This window comes from Polyodon spathula, chromosome 12, assembly GCF_017654505.1.
Source record: "Polyodon spathula isolate WHYD16114869_AA chromosome 12, ASM1765450v1, whole genome shotgun sequence".
NCBI lineage: Eukaryota > Metazoa > Chordata > Actinopteri > Acipenseriformes > Polyodontidae > Polyodon > Polyodon spathula.
In genome coordinates this window covers 35,212,577-35,237,673 of record NC_054545.1, presented here as the reverse complement: position 1 = coordinate 35,237,673, position 25,097 = coordinate 35,212,577, and the positions used below count along the sequence as shown (strand labels likewise).

The 25,097-nt window shown below is 38.4% G+C and overlaps 1 protein-coding gene across 1 annotated transcript in view; it reads right to left on the bottom strand.

The window, feature by feature from the left end:
• Nucleotides 1-5,602: 5,602 nt before the first annotated feature.
• LOC121324690 (proton-coupled amino acid transporter 1-like) overlaps nt 5,603-25,097 on the bottom strand; it is a 34,155-nt gene continuing 14,660 nt past the window's right edge. Inside the window, exon 12 of the mRNA XM_041266808.1 lies at nt 5,603-7,359. Coding sequence (XP_041122742.1) covers nt 7,085-7,359 — 275 coding nt within the window. The 3' untranslated portion in view covers nt 5,603-7,084. The remainder of the gene's footprint in view (nt 7,360-25,097) is intronic.

Genomic DNA, 25,097 nt, shown 5'->3' with positions numbered 1-25,097 from the left:
TTCTTTCACTGACAATTTCATTAAAGCAGCTCCCCACACAGGGGAAAATAGGACTATGCTTGTGCTATTGTGCTCAAGACATCAGCTTCACGCAGTAGCCCCATTACTTCATATCAACCAGCATTTTCTCTCAAAGATTAGAGGAGGAGGCACCATTAACTGGGCCAAGATAGTCTACACATGACCTCTCGGGCTACAAAAAGTAAGGTTAGGTGTGAAGGAAAGCACATTAGTATATCCAAATACATTCTCAGAGCAATTTCAATTAATTTTTCCTTCATTTTGTGTGGCTGGTTGAGGTAGTTGGCAACTCAGTTGTCTAGCTTTATATCTGTAGTGGACTGTTGAATGTGTCTCATTAAAACAAAGGAGGATGACATGAATATACATGTGTATCATATTGCAATCCATTTTAATATTGTAATTATAAAAACAAATCTAAATCACTTCAGAGCTGGGCATTGGTATGGTTTCTTGTTCTAGCTTTGTGCACACCCTTGCAACCAACCAATTCTCAACAGTTTGAAAAGGTCAGAGAGCCCAATGAGCACTGAGCACATCAGAAACTAAAGGAAGAAACTTGAGGACAACCTTGTGAAAAAGCAGGAAATACAAAAACATAATGATTTAAATACTTTGTTGGAGCTTGCATGCGATTTCAGCCCATGCTTGGTAAATGTAGGAGGAGGGTACACATCATATTATCACAAAATGCAGAATACATATTCCACACACACACATATACACACACAACATGTTATATATATATATATATATATATATATCATATTATATATAATATATATATATATATAATATATATAATATATATTATACTGCAACATGTACAATACACCATGTAAAACAATTGAATTACTATAGGATTTATTTATTTGTTACTGTGTGCAATTGAAGGGTCCATTAATATTTGTTTGACAGTTCTTTATAATGCGAGTCACCCTATTCACTTACCTTCCATATATTTTCTTTCTACCGTAGGCACAGAGCGCATCCCTGTCAATATATCCCCTGCCCCTGAATGACTGCTGTGTGGCGATGCATCCCTCAGTGCTGACTGCCAATATGATGTTGAGAAGCATGGCTCAAACCAGTCCATTGGGACTGCTAACCCGTCATTTAAGTGGCTTCTTCTGGTTGCTGAATTTAAACGCAGTCACAAAAATAACATGGTTTGTTTCTGCCTACATATCATCCCCACCATATGTTAGGTCTTCAAAAAGAATAACTATTTGACAGAAGCAGTAGACACAAAAACAAAAAATGTTTTGCAAAGTGTGTCTTTTTGAAAGACGACACAACCTGTAAATGGTTCTAGGTGAGAAACTACTAATTGCAATTGCTCAGAAACTATTGTGTTGCTTACAGTAGTTGTTCGGTTCTAGGTTTGAAAAATAATAGACATTTTTGGCCTTTTGAGGAGCAGGAATAAATTACTGACTGGCTGAAAGGAAACATTCCATCCATTCTTTGCCTGAGTAAGCATGGCAAACAAGGATCACTGTGGAAACAACATGAGAGAAAAATACAGAACACACATAGATGATACAGCAAGATAACACAAGAGGGATTCCATAACAAGAAAAAAATATATTAAAACCAAAACTCCTGGAGTCCATCCTTCCTGATCTGTGTAGTGTTTACTGCATGTATTATCTTTAGTTATTGAGTTTGCTCAGCTTAGCGCTTCTTGAGAACCTCATTGAAAGCTTTAATGAAATGTTAAAGTCACATGCAGCTTGATGCCCCAGTGATATTATTCCAAAGAGCAGTTCAGTTTTAATAATGCCCACCTCAGACACCCCAGTGATATTATTCCAAAGAGAAGTTCAGTTTTAATAATGCCCACCTCAGACACGGCTCAGGAAAAAGCCTGAGGTGGCATTGCCTGTGGTGGCTTGGTAGAAAATGAATAGGATAGTTAACTGGGGAGTCACGTGAATGTTATGAATACAGGCTATAGGGTTGGCAAGGGCTTCAACGCCACACAGGTTTGAAAAACAATATATTTAAAAAAGGGACATTGACATCCCTTTAAATGGGAGTAAAGTTTCTGCAACACAATCATTCCTTTCATTCCTTTGCAATCCCACTGGCCTCATTAAAATGGCCTTCCCATGGGACTGAAGGCAAGCTTAATCTGACCTATGATCACCATCACATTTGATTAGTAATTAGTCACTAGATGGCATGGAAGCAAGCTTGAAAACATGTTCCTGTCTCTGGCTCTGCAGGCAATGAGCCATTACAGATGGCTATACATTCACTTATTGCCACTTGAGGTTCGAATCATGGGAATGGGAGGTCGGTTAGTGATCCTGGTTATCCCAGAGATGAACACTCAAATTGTCAGCTTCATCACAAGCGAGATCTGACTCTATTAGACAAAATAAGCCATCAAAGACAGGAAACATTTCCAAAGCAATAGGCCCCATGGCAGAATAATCATTCTCTTTGAAACCAAGAGTTACAGCACAACATATGAAGCACATTTAAAGCAGTGAATGTCCCCAAATTGACCCCAGGTTTAGAAGGAAAAAAAAAAAAAAAAAAAAAAAACATCTTTAAAAGTTCTATTGCTCTGGACAGTTTCCCTCATTTCTCTCACTTTTTATGAAGCTGACACAATTACAGCAGTGATGAGGTAGATGATACTGCTGCTTGTCCAAATCAAAAGGAAAATGGGAATTAAAAAAACAATCTTCTTTTCCCTTTGAGCACTGTTTGTCATTTTACCACTCAACAATAGCGTGCTTAAACGTGTCACGAACACTTTCATTTTCTGAAGATAGTTTCTACTTACTTTAGCAATTTAGTCTACACCTGACGGTTCTGCCTGCCTTGTGGGAGAGGTATTGAGAATAAGTAATCTGCTAGTGGATTTTCAGAAAGTTTTCATATTCTCTCACTTCATTTAAACAGTGCAATATTAAAAATCTTAAACACGGTACATTAAAGTCGCTAAGATCCAGTGGAAAAAACAACCAAATCTTTCCATTCGTCAAGAAGTACTGTGTGTCCCTGTGAAACTGCTGCATTCTTTGATTCTGCAGTTCTTAAAAGGCATCTTGCTGGGAAAGCTAGAACTGTTCTTAAGAGCTTCAGACATTGCGTCCTTTGTGAACTCTGTAAAACCTTGGTGCTGATCTTTCGGTGCCTCCACTTGCCAGGTTTCATTGCTCGGTCTTTCCGCAACTGCAGCACAAAATGACAAAGTGCTTTTATAACCAGTTAAATTAAAAGAGGTAAAATGGCAACACATACCCAAGGCTCAAGAATCTAGTACTGTATGCTTTATCAGATTATCTTAAAACAATACATGACCTGTCGACATAGTGAAGTACAGTAAAGCGCACAATTAAGTAGATATTGTATTGGATATATTGTTAAATTAATATATAAATCTAATAACACAAGCAATTAGTGAACTCCGTCTTTCATTGCACACTGGGGATTTCAGCATTACCACTAGAAAAATAAAACATAAAAACGAACAAAAAAACTGTGTTCACAAATGCTCATTTAATTATTTTGTAAACAAAAACACAGAACTCAAACGTATCTTCCAAGTACAATGTTCTTTATCTTAATCTCATCATTACGAGCATAAAAATGCAAAAATTAAATATATATATATATATATATATATATATATATATATATATATATATATATATATATATATATATATATATAAAGTAAGTTTCTAATTATTATAATGCCACTTACTCGTGAATGAAAACATGAAATAACAGTACTGGGGGGGGGGGGGGGGGGCCTGGTCAGGACACAATGTACTGAGACTCAGATGTGCCGGGCCCTCCCCCACAACCCGTCCAGGGTGAACTCAAAGAGTCAGAGGAGGGGGGTCTCTATTGTGTGGTTCATTAATTCCGTTGTCAGCGTTTGTCCGATTTCACGTGTTATAATATGTAGGTCTAAGGACAGATAAATATAGATTCTTAAGGTGTATTCATTGCACAATATTATACATCCAGATTACTTTCTATTTTTCTTATATAGGACATGTGTACAATTTGACAAGTAGTTATGTATTAGTTATGTATGTTTTATACATCCAGGCGCTTTAAATTGTTGTTTTTTTATATTTTGTATCATGGTGTCAGTGTTATCTCTGTTTTGAACGCATTTAAAAATTAATTATATTAAATAAGTCAATGCAAACACAACTAAAAGGAAAAAGAGTGTGCGTACCCACAAAAAACAAAAAATGGACAGACAGATTATGACCTCCATGATCACAAGCGGATCTTTCTTTGTACCAATGTAGGAGATTCTCCAACTCAAGCCCCTTGCCAGGGATCTGCACCCCCTGCTCCTAACAATGCCCATTAGCAGTATAAGAGGCAGACACAGCATGCCACTTCAGTGGTTTCAATGTACAATACGACTGCTTGGCCACAGTACCTGATGAATAGACTAACATATGTTTGTAGGTAAATTTTGGTTAGAAAATGTCGATAGCCTTACTAAAACGCCTAAAACTCAAATGAAACCTTTCCTCTGCAACGAGAAGAAATATACATTTACATGCTAACAAAAATAAACAAACTGGATCCCAGTATCCTCAGCTCTAAATTCTGCGATGCAGAATTGAAACAGTGTTTCCTGTAAAACCTATACTCCCTTTATCACAGGGTGTCAAGCTCAAGGCCTGCAGGCCAAATATGGCCCTGGGAGGTACTTTATCCGGCCCCCAGAAAAGTTCCTTCAATACAGTGTAATTTGGCCCGGCCCAGTTTGAGTCAATTGGGTTATTACACGTAAGAACTCCAAATCCCATCAGCCATCACAAAAGTAGCGGGAAGCTCAGAACTAAAGAAACAGAAGACAGCGAGAGACAGCCAATCATATCTCGTGCTTAGTGCTTAAGGAGTGTTTTCCGTTAGACACTGTAGCCTACTGGCCGTCAAAAACGATAATAACTCTCAAAATGGCCAAGAAAAGTAGATAAGGCAGGTAGACTGTTTCAGGAAAGATGAGAGTCTCAATATTTATTTGTAGAGCAGCAAGAAAACCCATTTGCTTGGCATGTAAGGGAAGTATTGCAGTGGTGAAATAATTCAAGGCGCCACTATGAAATGAAACATAAAGAAAAATATAGCGCATCTGAAGGAAAGCAAAGGCAAGAAAATCTGGCCGAATTAAAAAGAACCCTTGATTTACAGCAGAACATGTTTAAAAAGGCAAAAAGTGAAAGTGATGCGGCAGTAAAGGCAAGGTACCTTGTGTTAGAGCTAATCGCAAAGTTGTCAAAGCACTTTTCTGAGGGTGCTTTTGTAAAAGACTGCATGCTTAAAGTCGCAGTCTGTCCTGAGAAAAAGCGTGGGTTTTCCAATGTCAGTCTTCCAAGAAGTACCGTGGCTGAAAGACTGGATGACCTGGCTACCGATCTTCAAGAGAGCTCACTGAAAAAGCAAGCGATTTCGTAGCCTTTTCTCTTGCTGTTGACGAGAGCACAGATATTACTGATACTGCTGCATTATCTATTTTTATTCGGGGTGTTGATGCAGACTTCACTATTACCCATGAGCTTTTGGATGTTGCAGCTATGCACCTCACTAGCACAGCAAACAATATATTTCAACAGCTTGAGAAGTGTGTGCGCAACATGTAATTACAGTGGGAGAAATTAGTTTTAACAACAGACGGAGTGTCTCCCATGTGTGAAGGCTATGTTTGAGACTGTCTTGGCAGAGCATTTTTACCCGTTCCTTCCATCCACATTCAGGCTGCACGCGTCATGTCACTGTCTGGCAGCACGTACTTCTGTGTACAGCTATTTTCACTGATGAAGATGAATAAATCCGCTCAAAGATCTCGCCTGAATGACAAGCATCTACACTCTGTGCTAAAGATTGTGAATTCCGATATTGACAAGCTTGTCTCACGAGAAAGGTGCCAGATTTCATATAAAATACATGTGTATGTATTAAAAACTGTGAATATAAACATGCCTTTTCTATATCACCTATTAAAATGCATATGTATATGTAAAAGGCGTGCATTTTGTGGTCCGCGAATCAAATGTTAAATTAAGATATGGCCCTTGGTAAAATTGAGTTTGACACCCCTGCTTTATCATGAAGAACAGTGATGGTTCATCTTTACAGAAGAAACACAAAAACAGACACACAGCACAATTTACATAAAAAAAACTAAAGCATCTTACTATAAAAAAAAAAAAAAACAACAAGGAATGCAAATACACAGAGGTTTACTTTAGTGTGCGATCAAAACACACCACAACGACAACACTGCAGTACATTTGGCATGCAGTGAAGAGATGAGCATGGCACCCCCTGATCTACAGAAAGGCAGGATTACAATTGCATCCTCAGAGTTTCAGGCACTTTCCTCCTGCCTGTCTGATTTAGCTTTCGTGTAGGATATACATCACACCTCTGGCTGTCTAGAGCAGTGTTTCCCAAATCTGTTCCTGGAGGCACACTGTGCCTGCTGGTTTTCTTTCCAACACAGCTTAATTGAACCTTTCATTCAACTAATAAAGCGATTAACTGGGCATTTTCCCATTATTTTCAAGCTCTTTGTTGATACAGTCCAATTAAGCAATTGAGCGCTGCGTTGGAACGAAAACCAGCAAAGAGTGTGCTGCCAGGAACAGGGTTGGGAAACACTGGTCTAGAGCTTATTCACAGAAGTATCAGTCTGGTTTATCTTACAAGATGCTGGCCTGACGTGTCATTTTCAATTTGATTGTTTCTAAGAGTAAAACTCAACTGATTATTATTTCAAAAGACCCTAATATTATATTGCACTTTGAAGTCAAAACCTTTTGAAGTTATATTAACGCTGATTTTTATACAGAAGATGACACTGATTAGTCTAAACAGGGAGATTGTTTCAATAAAAAACGTTCAGGTCAGTAAATAAAAAAAACAAACAAACTTAAACATTTAAAAAAAAAAAAATGATGAATGATGTTTTCTAGACATGGCATTTTAAATCTCCAATGACAACCCTTTTAAAAGATAAGCCATCAGGTCTAATCCAGAGGGAGCTTGAAAACCTGACACTGCCCGGATTAGTGCACTCCGGGCTGAGTTCCATTGAGTGCGTCTCTGGCAGAATTCCGCAGCACGATTTGCTCAATGGAGACATAGGTCCCGGCCACGAAGCCCACCAGGCCGATGATGCTGATGAGGAAGTTCTTGCAGATGACCCCCCAGGGCAGCCCCTCGCTGTGGAAGGTCAGGATCTCCAAAAGGGGAGGGAAGATGAGAGCCAGGGCACTGCTGCTGACGGAGCCCACCAGAGAGATGACGAGATCAAGCTCTGGAACCAGGATAGCTAGGACACCTGAAGAGTGAAGCGCACACACACACACAGTTACTGGAGAATAACACAGCTAGCGGATTGCTCTTTATTTCCTTTATAGTACAGTATGGAATATCACAAACCCAGTGCTGTACAAACTACAACCCTTTCCGATCAGTTTCAACGTATTGCAACTGCATGGTGCGATACTGCTTTGCAATCACAGTTTATCTAGACCTTTAAGGCAACGCATCTTGCAGCTATGTGCTACTTCAGATTAACTATAGTTCAGAACAGATTTAAACAAGTGGAAGAGAACAGACAACTGCAATCTTGCATTAGAGGATAAAATGGGTTAGCATTGGGGAAAAGACTGTGTGAGAGAGATGCCAACTCTGTCACATTCTCAGTGAGACATTAATAAATGCAGACTACAAAGACAGACAAGCGGAGAGGACTAGCGGACAAGAGCAGTGTCATGTTAAAATAAAAAAGGCAGAATAGTGAAATTTAAGATAGTTAATATTATCCATCAACCTGTTTTTTATGCTAAAACAATTAAGCCAGAAAAAAAGAATTATTAAAATAAATAAACAAGAAGCTCAAGGACTTATTTGATAAATGTAAAGTCATGTATAAGAAAAGATACACTTCTTTAATAATTGTAATGTCATGCGCAATGTCAGAAAATGTTGTGGAGCCATAAAACATGAAAGAAACAAAAAGGTAGTTCATATATATATATATATAATATATATATATATATATAGTATATATATATATATATATATATATATATATATATATATAATTATATATAAATTATAAATTAGTTCTAACCATTGATCTTCACATTTTTTTTTTTTTTTTTTTAATGCAAAACAAGAGAAAGATCAAAACTGTACAACCAAACCTGACCAAGGATGGTCCACCACCCAATGAACATCCAGCCAATGGCAGGCCAGTGGTTGAAAACAGCTCATTGATGAAAGAGGCCAAAGGAGGCTGACAAGAATTGTGCAGAGCAACAGACGGACTACAGTTAGCCAACTGACAGTCCAGTACAACACTGGTGCCGAAAGACCCATAAAAGAATGCACAACTCGTCGTACCTTCACAGGAATGGGGTATGGCAGCCGATGACCTAACAGAGTTCCACTTCTTTCAGCAAAACACCAGAAACTGCGTGTTTTGCTGAGGAAAAGTGGGCTAAGGAACGAAAACACTGGACACTGGAGGATTGGAAAAACATTGCCTGGTCTGATGAACCCCGGTTCCTGTTGTTTCACGGTGATGGGTATGGAGAAAACCACAAATACATGCATCCATCATGCCGCAAGTTAACATTGAAGGCTGGTGGTGGTGGTGGTGTGATGGTGTGGGGTGCGTTTTCATGGCACACAATAGGCCCCTTGATAAAAGTGGAGCAACATTTGAATGCCACAAGATATCTGAACATCACTGCCAATCAGGTGCATCCCTTCATAGCAGCAGTGTATCCATCTGCTAACGGATTTTTTCAGCAGGATAATGCCCCATGCCACAAGGCTAGGATTGTCCAGGAATGGTTCCACAAACATGACAGTGAATTCAGCTTACTGCAGTGGCCTGCCTAGTCACCAGATCTCAATCTAATTGAGCATCTGTGGGATGAGATGGAATGAGCTATTCGGAGTAGCGATCCACTACCAGCCAACTTGACACAACTGTGGGAAGCATTGGAGTCAACATGGGCCAGCATCCCAGCGGACGCCAGTAAACAATTCTGGTAACACTATACTTTACTATATCTATCTCTGGCTGCAGAGAAAAAACACACTTTCTGACCATATGATGCTGTTAGCGCTCAAGTGTGTAGATGTGTGTCCACGTGTTTCAGGATTACAAGAAATGCCGGGCAATGCCACAGAATGAACAAGGAATGGAATGATTCACATGAGCAATCAATGTCAAGACCCATGCTGATTACCATCTCTGACAGGCATGACAAAATCCTGTATATATTGAAAAAAAAAAAAAAAAAAAACAGGAGATAGAATACAATCAAATACAAAATCTTAATGAAGTCTAAACCAGGAACCGTTATTGCAGTCCTTTATCTCTGAATGAACACTTGTAGCACTTAAACTTTCTTTAAAAATGGAATCAGAAGACATGGAATCTCGAAATGGAATGATGATCCAATACGGTTTTGTATTTTCTTCAAACAGCAGCGACAGGAATGAATGCCATCCCTTACCACTGCGGTCAGCAGTTCTTCAGTCAGCACTCCAGCTCTTAGAAACGCAAATTGAATCATAGCCTTGTTTATTTAGCTCTGGAATTTTCTAGTGGAATGTAGTGGGCTCTACAAACTGTTCAGGTTTATTAATGTATTTTCTCGTGTTTCTAATGGAAAACTATGGGATACCACTTCATTTACTGTGTTGACATGGCAGTGGTTACCATGCTCAGTGCCACCATTGTAAAGCAATAGTACCCATACTGAAGAGTACAGAAATCGGCAGTGCCATCACACTCAGACTCAGTGGGATTATTCTAATGACACTACATTATTGATTACACGGTGTGTGCAGAATAGACAATAAAGACTGGAAAATAAAAGGACAATTCCACAGCCAGTTGCTGTTACCATATATATATATATATATATATATATATATATATATATATATATATATATATATATATATATATATATAGACACACACACAGTGCCTTGCAAAAGTATTCAGACCCCTGAGCAATTCTCTCATATTACTGAATTACAAATGGTACACTGATATTTAGTTCAGTTCGATATTTTATTTTAAAACACTTAAACTCAAAATCAATTATTGTAAGGTGACATTGGTTTTATGTTGGGAAATATTTTTAAGAAAAATATAAAACTGAAATATCTTGCTTGCATAAGTATTCAACCCCCACACATTAATAGTTTTAGCAGACTGAAGCAGATTCTTTTGCAGTATTTTCCTGTATTTTGCTCCATCCATTCTTCCTTCAGTTGTAACAAGATGTCCAGTCCCTGCTGATGAGAAACATCCCCACAGCATGATGCTGCCACCACCATAATTCACTGTAGAGATGGTGTGTCTTGAGGCATGGGCAGTGTTAGGTTTGTGCCACACATAGCGCTTTGAGTTTTGGCCAAAAAGCTCTATCTTGGTCTCATCTGACCATAAAACCTTTTCCCACATTGCATACAGGCCAGTGTTATGCAGAGCTCTTGATATGGTTGACTGGTGCACCATTACCACTCCCAGCCACTGAACTCTGTAGCTCCTTCAAAGTGATTGTTGGCCTCTCTGGCTTCTCTCACAAGTCTCCTTCTTGTTTGAGTGCTGAGTTTTGAGGGATGGCCTTTTCTTGGCAGTGCCTGGGTGTTGTGATGCAGCTTCCACTTCCTGATTATTGATCAAACTGCGCTCACTGGGATATCCAAACACTTGGATATTATTTTGTACCCTTTCCCTAATCTATGCATTTGTATTACTTTATCTCTAACTTCTGTAGAATGTTCTTTGGTCTTCATTTTCCTTCAGATTCACAGCCTTACCAGTGATCCTTCAACAGTGGGGTTTTTATCCAGAAAATGTGACAGCAACTTTAATGGTTCACAGGTGGAGGCCAATGGTAAGGTAACTGTCCTCGTTAGGGCAATTTCTTTCATCGGTGCAAACTAGGAGCTTCCATAGCACAGGGGTTGAATACTTATGCAAGCAATATTTTTCAGATTTTAATTTTTCTTAAAACCAATGTCACCATACAATCACTGATTCTGAGTTTCCGTGTTTAAAAATAAAATATCAAACAAATAAATTTCAATGTACCATTTGTAATTTGGTAATATGAGAGAATTGGTCAGGAGTCTGAATACTTCTGCAAGGCACTGTGTGTGTGTGTGTGTATATATATATATATATATATATATATATATACATACATATACATATATATACATATACATATATACACATTTATATATATACATATATATATATATATGATAGAGAAAGAGTATATATTTATGAATCATTCTTGCAGGGTATGTAACTCTGAACATTCTCTATAGACTTTAGAAACTACAGCAATCAAACAAAACAAATACAAAATTAAAATGAATAGAGCAGACCGCTCCATTTAAGTGTACACTGCCTATTATGGGTGATTGCTTTTCCCCACTTAAAATAATGCTTTCTATATCGCAAATGGAAAAGTACAAAATCTTCCGAGAACTGCCACACATCTACAGTGTCCTTTGAAAAGGTTTAACAGGCTCATGTTTTAAAGCAGCAACTGTTTGACAATTACAGTGCACCATTTAAAAAGCTCTTATTTTTTAAATAATAAATGCATTCCAATTTTAAGAGAACATTTATGCTGGTATACCATGCCTGCAATAGCTGTCTGCAGGGCACAGAAACACGTTCTCACGTCATTCTGCTCTTTAAATCTAAGTTTCAGAGTGTCACAAGACAGGCAGCAAATTAGGACATGCTCACAATCAAGGTTCAATCAGTCAGGGTATCTTTTACATCCTTTTTAGAGGCCTTGTTTTGAATGCTTAATAATGAGCATGGTGAACTCCATAAATAACCACGTTTCAAAAGCATAAATGGAATAAGCATTTAAAAAGCATGTTGTTACTTAATCTTTTACTCTTTTGTAAGCATTACTGTGGTATTTGAACAGCGTAATGATAACAACTGCATGGCACAACCTGGGAGGCAGGGTCACAATGATTCTACAGCAAGGTTAACTCAACAGGCTTATCACTGGGCATTTAGGCATTTCTATTCAACCGTGTTACAACATTTTCTCTGCATGATATCCAGCTATTCTTCTTGTGGAGACAGTCCTGAAATCAATTAAATGCTCTGCAGGTACTTGTCTTTAAAAACTCAACAACTGACTTATGCAAGGATGACACAGGAGTTCCGTTAGCTGCGTCAGTGTGTCTGCTCTGCATAGTGCACGTTGCCTGAAATGGTTGCCAGAGAATTTGGGCATGCCTCGACTTTAATGCTGCAAGTTAAACTAGTGCATGCTTCCCCGACATAACAATTTAACTGCATATTATATGAACAAATATTCTGTTTTCTACATGCTAAACATCATAAGACGTTTTGTAGAAGCATAAACCTTCAATATGCACACTAACACTTTATTGGAACGGTTTATACAAAGAACATGATTAGAGATTTATTTTGGCAGTGAGTTTGGACTGACACTTGTGAGGTGCAAGTTCTCTTACGTTTTAATGAAGGTAAAACTTTTTTTTTTTTTTTTTAGTGAAGTAGACACACATTTTTCTAGGGCCTTCACCAGTGCTACTTGAATCAATTCAACATCAGGGCATGTAGTAATCAATCCCCTGCAAGGGAAGTTATGTTCTTGTTGTTACTGAGGCATGCTAGGCCTGTGAAAAAAAGCCTGTGTGAAATACTCTGTGCTTTGCACAGTGTGTGTGCCGGTAATACACAGCGGTGCTCCGTTGTGCAATCAAAGGGAATGCCATTCACTTTCTGCACAAAGCAACTTAAAAGAAAGAACATGTAGACTAGCTGACCACTTATCTAACAGACTTTAATCAGATGCCATTCTGAGTAATGTCACAAGAATGTTTCAGGATATTGTGGGTTTTCTTTTGTTCCATCAAAAGGCCAAACAAACAAACAAACAAACAAACAAACAAAACAAATAAATACAATTGAAATAGTATGACATGTGTTTTTTTCATTCTCATTTTCAAAATATGTACATAAATAAATAAACAAATATAAGAACAGATTCTATCAGACAGTTAATTTCCATGCTTTTTAAATTACATCTGCTGCATCAGCCTCTAACGAGTTTTTAGCCCTTACCCAATATTTCTAAAGGAACAGCAATTCTTCACAGGGTTCAGTTTTTACTTCTGCTGGTAATTAGAGGCTTTTTTTTTTTTTTTACATCCAGCACATCGAGCCACAATACAGTTTGTGAAGGCCCACCAGCAGGTATTTCTGGCTCCAAAGATACCGTTCAGTTTGATTGATGGAAACCTCATTTGTATTTACTGCGCTGTTCACTTCTGTTAACTTGTACAGGAAAGCCGGTATGAAGAGACAGCTGTTTGCTATGAACAGCACTGCAGTCCAAACAGTATATAAGAACATAAGAAAGTTTACAAACGAGAGGAGGCCATTCGGCCCATCTTGCTCGTTTGGTTGTTAATAGCTTATTGATCCCAGAATCTCATCATTGAAGGATTGCCAATTTTAAAGCTGCATTGGTCTGTGTCAGATCAGGATTTGGAATATAGTCCTCAGAGTAAAAGCAGAGGCATTGGTATTGGCATTGGCAGTCCAGCATGCTGTGACTGGATACAGTGCTGTTCAGGAATTCAAATTCCCTTTTAGACATTAAAAAACGCCGACCCATTTTAAGAAGAGCTGCTTTAACCCTGCAGACCCAGTTAAATGACAGGTCAGCGACTTCAGCTTTAAATCCTGCAAAATAAAGTCAAATCATTCCATTTCTACATACCCCATACATATAGACTGCTTGTATTTCTTTGGATTTCCTTTGGCATCATGGGCAAGTGACTTGTAGGAGACACAGCGATTGTAAGGGAGCTAAAAGGCTGCTGGGAGAGGTTTTGGAAATATCATGCTTCCCATGAAGGTGTGGTTCCTTCTGAAACAACAGTTTCACATAATGCATTGATCTATTGTTTTTTGGTCCTTCATTGGCAAAGCAATTACACATGATAGGTCAGTCTAAATCACACTGCTACAACACCACCGAGCATCACATATAAACAGCTAATCAAGCATGCACCGGGCCAAAAGAAAAGGAGCTCTGCTTCTAACATACTGTACCCTCCTATCCATGCCACTTCTAAAAGCTGACCAAAATACAAATAAACAGCAATGATTTACCAATAACAGGAGTATACGATAACACTGTGTAACAAAAACATTTTTTTTTTTTTGTTCCTGGGTAGTAAGTGTTATTTCCTAATTGCTTATGCCTCAAAAGTATAGAACATGGCTACTATTCTCCACAAACTTTGCTTTTGTGACCAGGACAGTGATATTTCAAAATATCACAATTTCCAATGGGAAAATGGGCAAATGTGTGTCTTTTCGTTCACATAAAGTCAGAAAAAAACAACCTATGAATCCAAATTAACATGTATTTATACTAAAGTAATACAAAAATGACTACAAAAGATTTAGAAGTGAGTAGTTTTTCGAGATTTACAATTATACTGTAAATACAGGCATAAGCAATTAGGAAATAACACTTACTACCCAGGAACAAAAATTGTGTTACATAGTATAATATACTTAAAAGATTTGGACCCACTGCTGCACCTGAAGTTAAAACTGTAAAGGCACTGACAAACTTCCAAATGGTCTGACGTTTCAAGAAAGATATTCACTTTCCAATGTCTATGAGCAAAAATATGACCAGAAAACACCATGATCTCATAATTATAAATGATTGCTGTTAGGCAATGAACAGGATTTTAAGACCCGCACATTTAATTTAATTATCATCATCGTGACAATAAAAGCAATAATAATGAAAGTAGAAAAAGGTGAGAAAATAAAATCTATGTGTTAATGCTTTAAAGTGCTAACAAAAGCTAATCACCTGTAATTACCAAGAATTATCCCAATTTTCTTTTCACAAACTGGGAACTAGATAATCTGCTGCCCATGGAAATTAACGTGTCTCTTCAAATCGCTTCAAGTCAACCCCAGATGCAGATTCAAAAATAGCTTTACAAAGTTCTACATCTTTGCAGAACCTTCAACCAACTTCTGAGCAAAAATAACAATGCATGCAACAGTACTGTAACTTTCCAAGTAATAACAATAACAAAATAAAATTACAATTATGCCGTGTTCCAATAACGGTAAATAAAATAAGAGAATCTTAGTCTAAAATATATCAGTACACCATAAAGCAATGCTGTCTTAAGCACAGACACAAAGCAATATAAAAAGCTCAGTAAGTACGACACATGAGATTAAAGGTCTGCAGCCCACTGGAATACTTTCAATAGCCTGAGTGAACAGGCAGCATCCATCATAGGACAAAGCAAGAGTCAGTTCTGATACACATCAGACAGGGAGGAAAAAAAAGGGTTATTCTTCAGAAACAATACTGATGCCGATTACTGCAGTAACAATATGCATATAAGATGCAGGGTACAGGGAATGCAAATAGGTTGCATGTCCAGTGTTTCCCTTAAAAAAAAACAAAAAAAAAAAAAACCTGTTCCATTCCAGAGACAAGACAGAAAATTGTGTCTATACTCTTTACATGTCAAATTACAGCAAGAATTCAGCATTCCAAACTAGAACGTTACACGACTGAGTATAGTCAACAACATCCTTCAATTGAAACAGGCATTACAGATCCTGACATTGCTGGGAAAAAAAATGCTCAACAAAGCATAACATCAGGCTATTTTTATGTATTCTACAAACACATTTCTAATTAAGTTGTTGCCTTTCTGCATAGGTAATCAGTGGTGAAAGTCAAAGACTAGTCACAGATCTCTCCATGGGAAATTAACCCTTTAAGTCCTGCCTTATCTTGGCGCTTTATGTTAACTTATGCCGTTGCAAATCATGTTGTTATAAGGAATTTTAACAAACCATATAACTTTCATAAGCTGTCAGTATCTAAATCTTTAAAAGGGCAAAACCTTATTTGTTATTTGTTTTATCAAAAGGACCTGGTCATCTAAGATGAGCTGCTGTATGTAAAAGAATTTATCCAAAACCACTTGTTCTACAGGTCAAAACAATGTCACTACAATCTTCAGAAAGATTTTTTACTAAGGATTGCATTCCCTATTTGTCTTTTTTTTCCCCCACACAATACAGAGTGCAGCAATGCAAAGGTCTGATCTCCAAACTAAAGTTTAGAATCTCATTCAGCTTTCAGTTCTTGGTCTTAGTGAAAAAGAGAAAAAAAAAAAAAAAATACTTTTGCCTGCTTAAAGTGCTTCTCTGATCTGGCCATGGCACCTCTTAAAAATGTATCTTGCAGTGGAAACCTTTCAAGTGCTGTCACAGTATGTTTATAGATTCAGAATATTGCTTTAGGCGGGTTTTCCTCTGAATCTGCAATGTCTTTCCCTTCCACTGGCTCTTCGTCTGCCTGTCTGTGAAGTCCTCAGATGCTGACATTGCATGGATTGTAAATACTACTGCCACTTTACAGTTTGGTTGATGGGTGAAACAGACAACACTAAATTCAAGTCAAAGTTTACCACAGGGGTGCATAGTCATCCTAACTTTTAGTATTCAAAAGGTTTTTCCTATCTAATTGCATCTCAGCAGGAGTAACTATAGTCTTTTGGGCTAGCTCTCTCATCTGGGTTTTCATTAAGCAGGATTGGACTAGACCCTCTCTGTTTATTCCTGGTTTTGGTTCTCTCTCACACACTGTGCTGAAAAGGTTGATCATGGCAGATAAACGGTTAGGGAGGATATGTGACCGGTGGATACACGACGGATCACTGTAGTGATAAACTGCATCATGGATGCAACTGGGAATTCTCACATTGTCAAACACAGAGCCCTCTACTAATCCAGGCCACTGTTATTCAATTCATCCAAATGGTGGTGGGTGGAATCTAAAAAAAAACCTTACAAAGTACATTTAGTACAGGTAACCCTTGAGTAAAAATGCAAAACTTCAAATCTGCGTTCTTCTACTATTTGCATTTAAACTAACATCCCTGTAATTTAAGACAGTATAGCAATAACAATATATTGACTTGGAAGTTTCCTTGACAAATGTCTATGCTTCTCTGAAAGTACGAAGCAATCACATTTTTCAATGTGCCTCTGCGCGTCTGAGAAAATGTAATTTTCAAAATATAAATTCACGTAGAAAATAGCACCGTTGCCAACAAATTGGTTTGAACAACTAATATGTGCTGCTGCTCTGTATTCCATCTGGAAGGTCGTCCTTTGGAAAGAGTTCTTATCCTGGTCTTGTTCCATCAGGCTGGATTAAAGGCATCTGTTACACTCCCTGTTTACACTACTGTCATTGCAATATTTAAAGGAATCAGTAACTCTGATCCTTCAGCTCAGGATATGTGTTGCTTTAGCTGATGTTTAACTTGTATTAACAGCCCCATTGATGCAGGCATTAACCCAATAAGCACCGACATTATGTATGCAAAGTACTTCAGTAGTATTTAGGGTTATTCTGTGTATATATTATATTTTTATTGGGGTTGCTATTGAGCTGAGACACAATGCATTACATTATCCATGGGAGGATTACTCCACAGATGCCTTGACAGTTGAAGGGTTAAACACTAATGGCCTTGAATATTATACAAGCTAATGCTTAAAATGGCTATCATATTTACTAGAAGGAAGTTGACAAGCAAGGTTGCTTCTAAACTCTAAATGCATGTACAGTAACATACTTATTTTATTGTAGCATCAGGCCAGTGGAATCCCATGTTAACCATGTCAGGTTCTGGAAGGGTTATTTTACTTTTGATCCCTACCATCAGGTATTAAGCAGCCACCATCGGTTAAAGTACAGGGCTTGCAACCAGAAGGTCACTGGTTCACATCCCACATCTGCCACTGACTGACTCACTGTGTGACCCTGAGCAAGTCACTTAACCTCTTGTGCTCCATCCAGAGGATGAGATGTTAAATCCATGTCCTATTGTAAGTGACTGCATATAATGCACAGTTCACAGCCTACCTCTGTAGAGTGCTTTGTGATGGTGGTCCACTATGAAAGGCACTGTATAAAAATAAAGATATTATTAAAAATAAAGATATTATTATTATTAATGCAACATTGCTTTAAGTCTGAAAATCCATAACCTTGGGAAGGTTTTCCTACTATTGCAGTTGACTATGGATGAAACACGGAAATCACATCAAAGACAGAACTGATCCCTGAATCAAATCACAGCAGCGAAGGTCCTGCAGGGGCAAAGGTCAAAATGAACAGCACAGGTAGTGCTGAGCAAAATCCAAACACATCAATTAAGAACATAAGAAAGTTTACAAACGAGAGGAAGCCATTCGGCCCATCTTGCTCATTTGGTTGTTAGTAGCTTATTGATCCCAGAATCTCACCAAGCAGCTTCTTGAAGGATCCCAGTGCGTCAGCTTCATTAGAGCGACGGCAGCTTAGAGAGCTACATCGACTAGTTCCCTCATTAAAACGGGTCTGTCAGTTGTGAAGTAGCAGGTGTACATTAGTTAAGTGTCTGCTCAGAAGAAGCACAGACTGGGAGGAGATGAGCATCGTTTGCCCCTAATAGAAGCCAGTCTCTTCAGCGTGAGGCTGACATCGAAAGTGAAACATGATGCAGAGGTTTTGCAAAAACCTGCTTTTACAGCCTTGGTGCCCCAGTAAGACAGTAAAAATGTCAGTTCCCCAGATGAGAGGAAAATAACCCTCTGTGGCAAAGTGGCTGCTGATAGTGAACAGGTGTGCAGCAGGTGCGGTGCTGGTGTAATAATCCAAAGAAACCAACAGACAACAAAGTACAGGTGAAATGGTTTGTTGAATTATTTATTTATAATCCAAGGGTCTGATGACAAGACAGTAAATAATAACGAGCTTGCAGTACACAACCATGTGTACTGCACAGTACTGAAAAAGGGTTGCGGTCCCGTAGATAATACGCACAGTACTTAAACACACACAATTAGACGCACACATGATCACCAGTGCAAAGTGAGTGCTCTCAGTGCTTGTGCTGCAGTACAATATAATATGTGCTTTATTTGTGAACGACAGTGCTAACAATGTTAATCGTGACTGAAGTGCAGTGTTGATCCGGTTTGTGCTGGCCCTTGGCGACAGCTCCGAATTTGTGTTTAGCTAAAAAAGTTCAAGGGGGTGTAGATTTTCTATAGGCATTGTGCACAGATGAACCCGTTATAGATCACCTTGCTTAACATCATACCCCATTTATTATCACAATTTTTCAGAAACCACGTGCCATGCATCCATTCTTTGAAAAACTACCTCTCAATATCATCTCACAAACCTGCTTATTGTCAACTCTCAGTCTAAAGTCTCCACTTAATTTGCAACGATATACTCTGGTCTCGGTTTCTGTGCTGCGCTTCAAATACTAGCTAGGGTTAAGTTTGTCAGCTCTGTTTAAGATTTTAAAGCTCTAATCAAGTTCCCCCTGCCAATACTTATTTGTTCAAGGATAAATACATCTCTCTCCAATGCCACTACATCCTTGTGGTGTGAGTCACAGAACGTTGTTGGTTCAGCCTTGTAGAAATTGCAGCAGAGCAGCAGCAGAGCCCAAGCTAAACCTCTAAAACTAGTGAAAGCCTCTAGCCATTCTCTCTGAGAATAATAATTAAGAGTACTTCAAACATTAACAGCAGGCAGCGAAAATTGAGATCTCTTCGGAATAGGCACTTGTTTCTTTGCTTGTATCTATGCAAAAAAAAAAGAAAATAAAAAAAAAAAAAATGGGAGGTCCTTAACCTGCAGGGGACTGATCACAGATTGTGAGCTGAAACAACCAGTACATCAATACTGTATTTTGTTACATGGACAGTAGACTTTTAGATTTGAACCCAGCACAATAACGGTTTTCTTTTTCCTTTAATAAGAAAAAAAATAAATATAAAAAAGCATAAAGTCTTACTGGCACAAGAAAAGCATGTTCTCAAAACAGGTACAAATTGGATGTGCACTTCCCATTTCCCCAATCTATAGGTAATGCAGGCGATATCCTGTAGTACTGCATAGCATAAAGTGCATGTTGCAACTAGCAGTCTCTCAATTTGGCAATTAAATAAGTGGAACTGACTCACGAGTCACTGTGGCAGAGCACAGCTCTGCTCTTTAGAAATTGGCAGGGATGGGGTTAAATTCCCCTACCTGCCTGGGTTCATTGTGTTCAGGTGGCTGGGGTTGATTAGATGATTAGTTTAATTAACGATCAATCAGCACCCAGCCACCTGACATAAAAGGAGGCCTCTGCTTCCCATTAAAGAGGAGGGAGTTGAGGAAGCAGGTTGGTGGTTTGTTGTGGTATTTTTTGAAAGTTTGAAAGTTTTGAATCCAGTGAAGGCATTGCCCAGCCTGGAAACCTTTATTTTTGTGAATTTTGTTTTTTTGTTTTATTTGTGTTTAAAGATTTTTTGTTTTGCCCTTGTGCACCTGTATTTTTGTTTATTTATAATAAAATTAGTTTTTTTAACTACAAAAAAAAAAAAAAAAAAAAAAAAAAAAAAAAAACAAAAATAAAGGTTTCCAGGCTGGGCAATGCCTTCACTGGATTCAAAACTTTCAAACTTTCAAAAATACCACAACAAACCACCAACCTGCTTCCTCAACTCCCTCCTCTTTAATGGGAAGCAGAGGCCTCCTTTTATGTCAGGTGGCTGGTTGATTGTTAATTAAACTAATCATCTAATCAACCCCAGCCACCTGAACACAATGAACCCAGGCAGGTAGGGGAATTTAACCCCATCCCTGCCAATTTCTAAAGAGCAGAGCTGTGCTCTGCCACAGTCACACTCAATTTGTATTTAACAACAGAGATAGCACGCTATATCAATATGCTGCCAATTCTGCCTTCAGTCTGGGATCCAATTAGAACTGCTGACAGACAGCCAGACCAGAGCGCTCCTCAGCAGGACCACGCAGGTAAGAGCAGACATGTTGAAAGCAGGATCCAGAGCCGGCAGTGGAATCCAGCTGCAGGGCAGCCCCTGGCTGCACTAACCAGCTCGTCAGCAAGGGCAGGGTCTGTAACCAGCGGTCCCCAGAGCTAAACCCAGAGACAGGGAAGCACACAGTCTGCTCCATAGAGTCTGGATAAGCGTTCAATCTTGTTTTTCATTCAGTTTGTTTTACTATTTGAATTACTAGCAAATTAAAGCTTTGGTGAAGGATAGTCCATCACAATCCCTTATTTTATGAGACAACTGGATCAAAAGTAAACCAATAAAAGCCAGGTATGCCAAACTGAAAAAATGCTAAATAAAAATCTTACAATACATCTATCAATACATTCCACTAGATTGAGAGGCCAATCATGGTGGGAATCATTTCTGTGATATAATATTAGTTTTGGCATGCTTTATATAGCTAATACTTAATCTCACAAAGGAAACAGTAGCAGGAAGCGATAAACACATGCACTAGAATTAAAAGCTTCATCTTAGTTTAATCCAGCCAGCTGGCATAATTAACTTCTTATGAAGTCTGAAGTTTAACGCTGAGGCTGCAACTTTATTAAGCATCCTTTATTATGCATCCATCTCTTCTGAGAATCGCTTTAGCAAGCCTCCGCAATAGAGCCATAATGTCCTAGTGTCTCACTCTCTCAATGGACACAACATGAAGGGGTCTTGGGACACATTCTCAATGCACTCACCTCACTCAAAGCTTGGTAATTAAAAGGCAAAACATGTATTCTTATAGAACTAAAAAAAAAAAAAAAAAAAAAAAAAAAAAAAAAGAGATGGATAGAAAGAATTATCCCCCCCCCAGATTTCAAAACCCATCTGCTAAAGTCTTGTTCACAGCTGGTAGGATGTGTAATGGCCTAAGCACAGTCTCATGCGAACGCTTTAGAAACTACACTGTTCATGGTAAGGATTAGGACCAGACGGACTCCGGGTGAACTTTATTGCCATCACCTACCTGCTATTTGAAAAGAATCTCAACAGTGGCAAATCTAAATTGTTTTTGCGGTAAAAGGTGGCACTAGCCCAAATACGCAAAACAATGACTGCATCAGGTATGGAGAAAGGAAGAATCGACAATATTAAAATGGAATAATTTGAAATGGTCATTTTAGTTATTTTCTCTGTCCTTTGGCGTCAATGAACAAAAACTACAGTTGTAGCAGATTACACTGCAGGGAATATTTATTTTGCTGAAGCTTCCCTGTGTGATTCGTCAGGGGCACTAGTTCCATTAGCAGCTACTGTATACCTGTCACATTTTAAAACCTCACTGCAAATATTGATCATCCCTCAGCACTTGATGAAGAACAAGTCAATAATCTTCCATACTTTCAAAGAGATATAAATTATTTGTTATTAACGCCAAACAGCATCCCTGTGTTCTCAAGGGAAGGTGTCAGCACATGCACTCACACGTATGCACTGTGAACCATATGGGAATCAGAGTGCTTAAAAGAACATTACCACACTCACACATCTTCAGTCTAGTCAAAGACACCCTGTCAGTTCCGTACTTTACGGGGGGGGGGGGGGGGGGGGGGGGATTCTATCGAGTTCAAGTGACTGGTGTATTCTTCATATTTTCTAATAGCCTCCCATTTGACAGAGACTCATGTTTTCTTCAGGCACAGCTATCTTATTATTTCTACTTTTCAGTAGAAAGTGGGGATAATCACCCTATTTGACTGATGCATTAGGTTATCAGACCTGAACACTGCAGCACAAGAAATTAGGACTAGACATGTGTGTCCTAAAACATCCAGCTTCACTTGTCTGCTCAATTCCCAATATATCACTTCAGAACAGGCTGTAGCGCACAAACACACACATTATTTTTATTGTTCAGAAAATAATCTTTACTTCCTTGGAGTTGCATAAAAGTCACATTACAGTGGTTATGTATTTTTGGTACAGAAAGGATCTTAATTTTAAAGCAACGGAAGCAGCAAAGCCATTGCAAGATGTTAAGAGTATGTTTGTGTTTGATGTTGTATGTGTGTTATTGTTGGTGTGGATATAGTGGTGCACGGGGTATAAATTGGGCTATGTAGCACGAATGATTTTAAATGTATATTTGTATTTAGGCACAGGGATTGCACAATCACTTCACGTGCAGATAAAATCAATCAATCAATCTGTGTATTATGTGTGCATGGGGATTGCACAAATTAGTTCACGCGCTGGGATTCAAGTGAATGATTAATTAGCAATTGAATCCTGGCACAGCTGTATATACAGATGCACAAATCACTCACTCAGGGTTTGTGTGTTCGGTAGTGGAGAACGGGAGTAGAGAGAGGAGACAAAAGAACGAAAATAATTGATACTCGTTCTAGAAGCACCAGCACCATACTTGTTGCTTCGTGTCTGTTTTGTTTGTCTGTTTATTTTGGCCAATGCGCAGTTTTGTTTTTTGTTTTGTGAAAGTATTTTGTTTATTTAAAATCTTTCATTTAATAAAACACGCCGTAGCGTCTCAGTTTCACCCGCAGTTGCCTTGTGTGTTGTGGATTAATTTCCTGGCCTGACATCACCATCAGTCATCCTGTTCACAACGAGTCATTGAACTCACTGAAACTAGACCATGTATGTAACATGCACTTATCCCCCGCAAAGCTATACAATCAAAGTACACAGCAGGCTAACCTCAATACTTTCCTCCAGTCATCCACTACAGCCTTACTGAAACTATTACTGAACCAAATACACATGCAATCTGTGTGGACGGCTTAACACCGTCATTACCATCATCATTCTTATGAGTGCTTGTGAAGCCCATGCACATTCAAATCAATAGCTCAGCACATTCACTATAGGAATTCCTACATACACATTAGTTACTTCTTGCTATTATTTTCCTTTTAGACAGAAAAGGTAGAGTGGGGCAATTGCTTTGCAAATTGGGCTATTACTCAAATAACCTCTGTTGTATGTTCAAGATTGTCCTGTTTTCAATGAGCTACCATTATCATTGTCCATGTAGAAGTAAAACATACTGTCCATTCTTCACTGGTTCAGCAAATTGCTTTACCAATTTCTTGAATCCAAGTGTTCTTATGGCTCACTTTTCTTTTTTAAGGTTAATTATATTGCAATAAGTCTTACTAGAACATATTAGCAATACTCATAACAACAAAAATGATTTTTTTTTTCTATTAGAAAAATGGGTCAGAGTAAATGTGCATGAAACCAACCGATTATCAGCTTTTCATTATCTGTGTGGAACAAGAAAAATTATTTGTTCATTTTCTACAACCTTTGCCAGGCGCTAGCTAATAATCCTACTTGTGCAAAAACATTTCAAAATAACACTTTTTGTTATTTTCCAAACGTACATCTTTGTACACATGGAAACAGTAGGGATTTCATTCAAACTCTCAATACCAGTGTGTTCAACACCTTTGCAGAAAGTGATGAATTCAAACTGCAGTATAAAAAATAAAGTATGAAGCAAAATAACTATCTGCAAAAATACATTTTAAAAACCCTCCAATGCCCAAGATAAAGCAACGGCGAACGGATACGCAGAGTAAAACATATTTTAAAGTTTATCAATCACAGTTAATTTTGTTTTCTTCTGATTTCTTTTGAAAACTAAACCTGGAGCAGTGTTATAAACACAATAACACCCTGTAACTGCAATATAACACTCACCTCCCCAGCGTACCTGGGGGCAGGCGTTACCCCAGCACAAGACACAGCCTTGTGTGTGTTATTTCTTAAAGAACATGGAACGAATGACATGCCGGTTACTTTGCAATGAAGAGGGTTTTGGATAATACGGTGTAGCTCTGGAGGTGTGAAGCTCTGCGATCTCACAACTCATTAGCACTGTATTATCACTCTGTTCTGGGAAGCACTCCTGCTGAGCACGCTGTTCCAGGGATTGTTACACTCTCCTTCTACAATGGCCGTACAAAACTAGAACAGGCCCACTAAGAAGATGACATTGATGTTGTAAACACAACTCAGCTACCTATTTTAAATCTGAACAGGGTTGCAAATCCTGTAAATACCGGATATGACCAGGATCAGGTAAATTGAAACTGT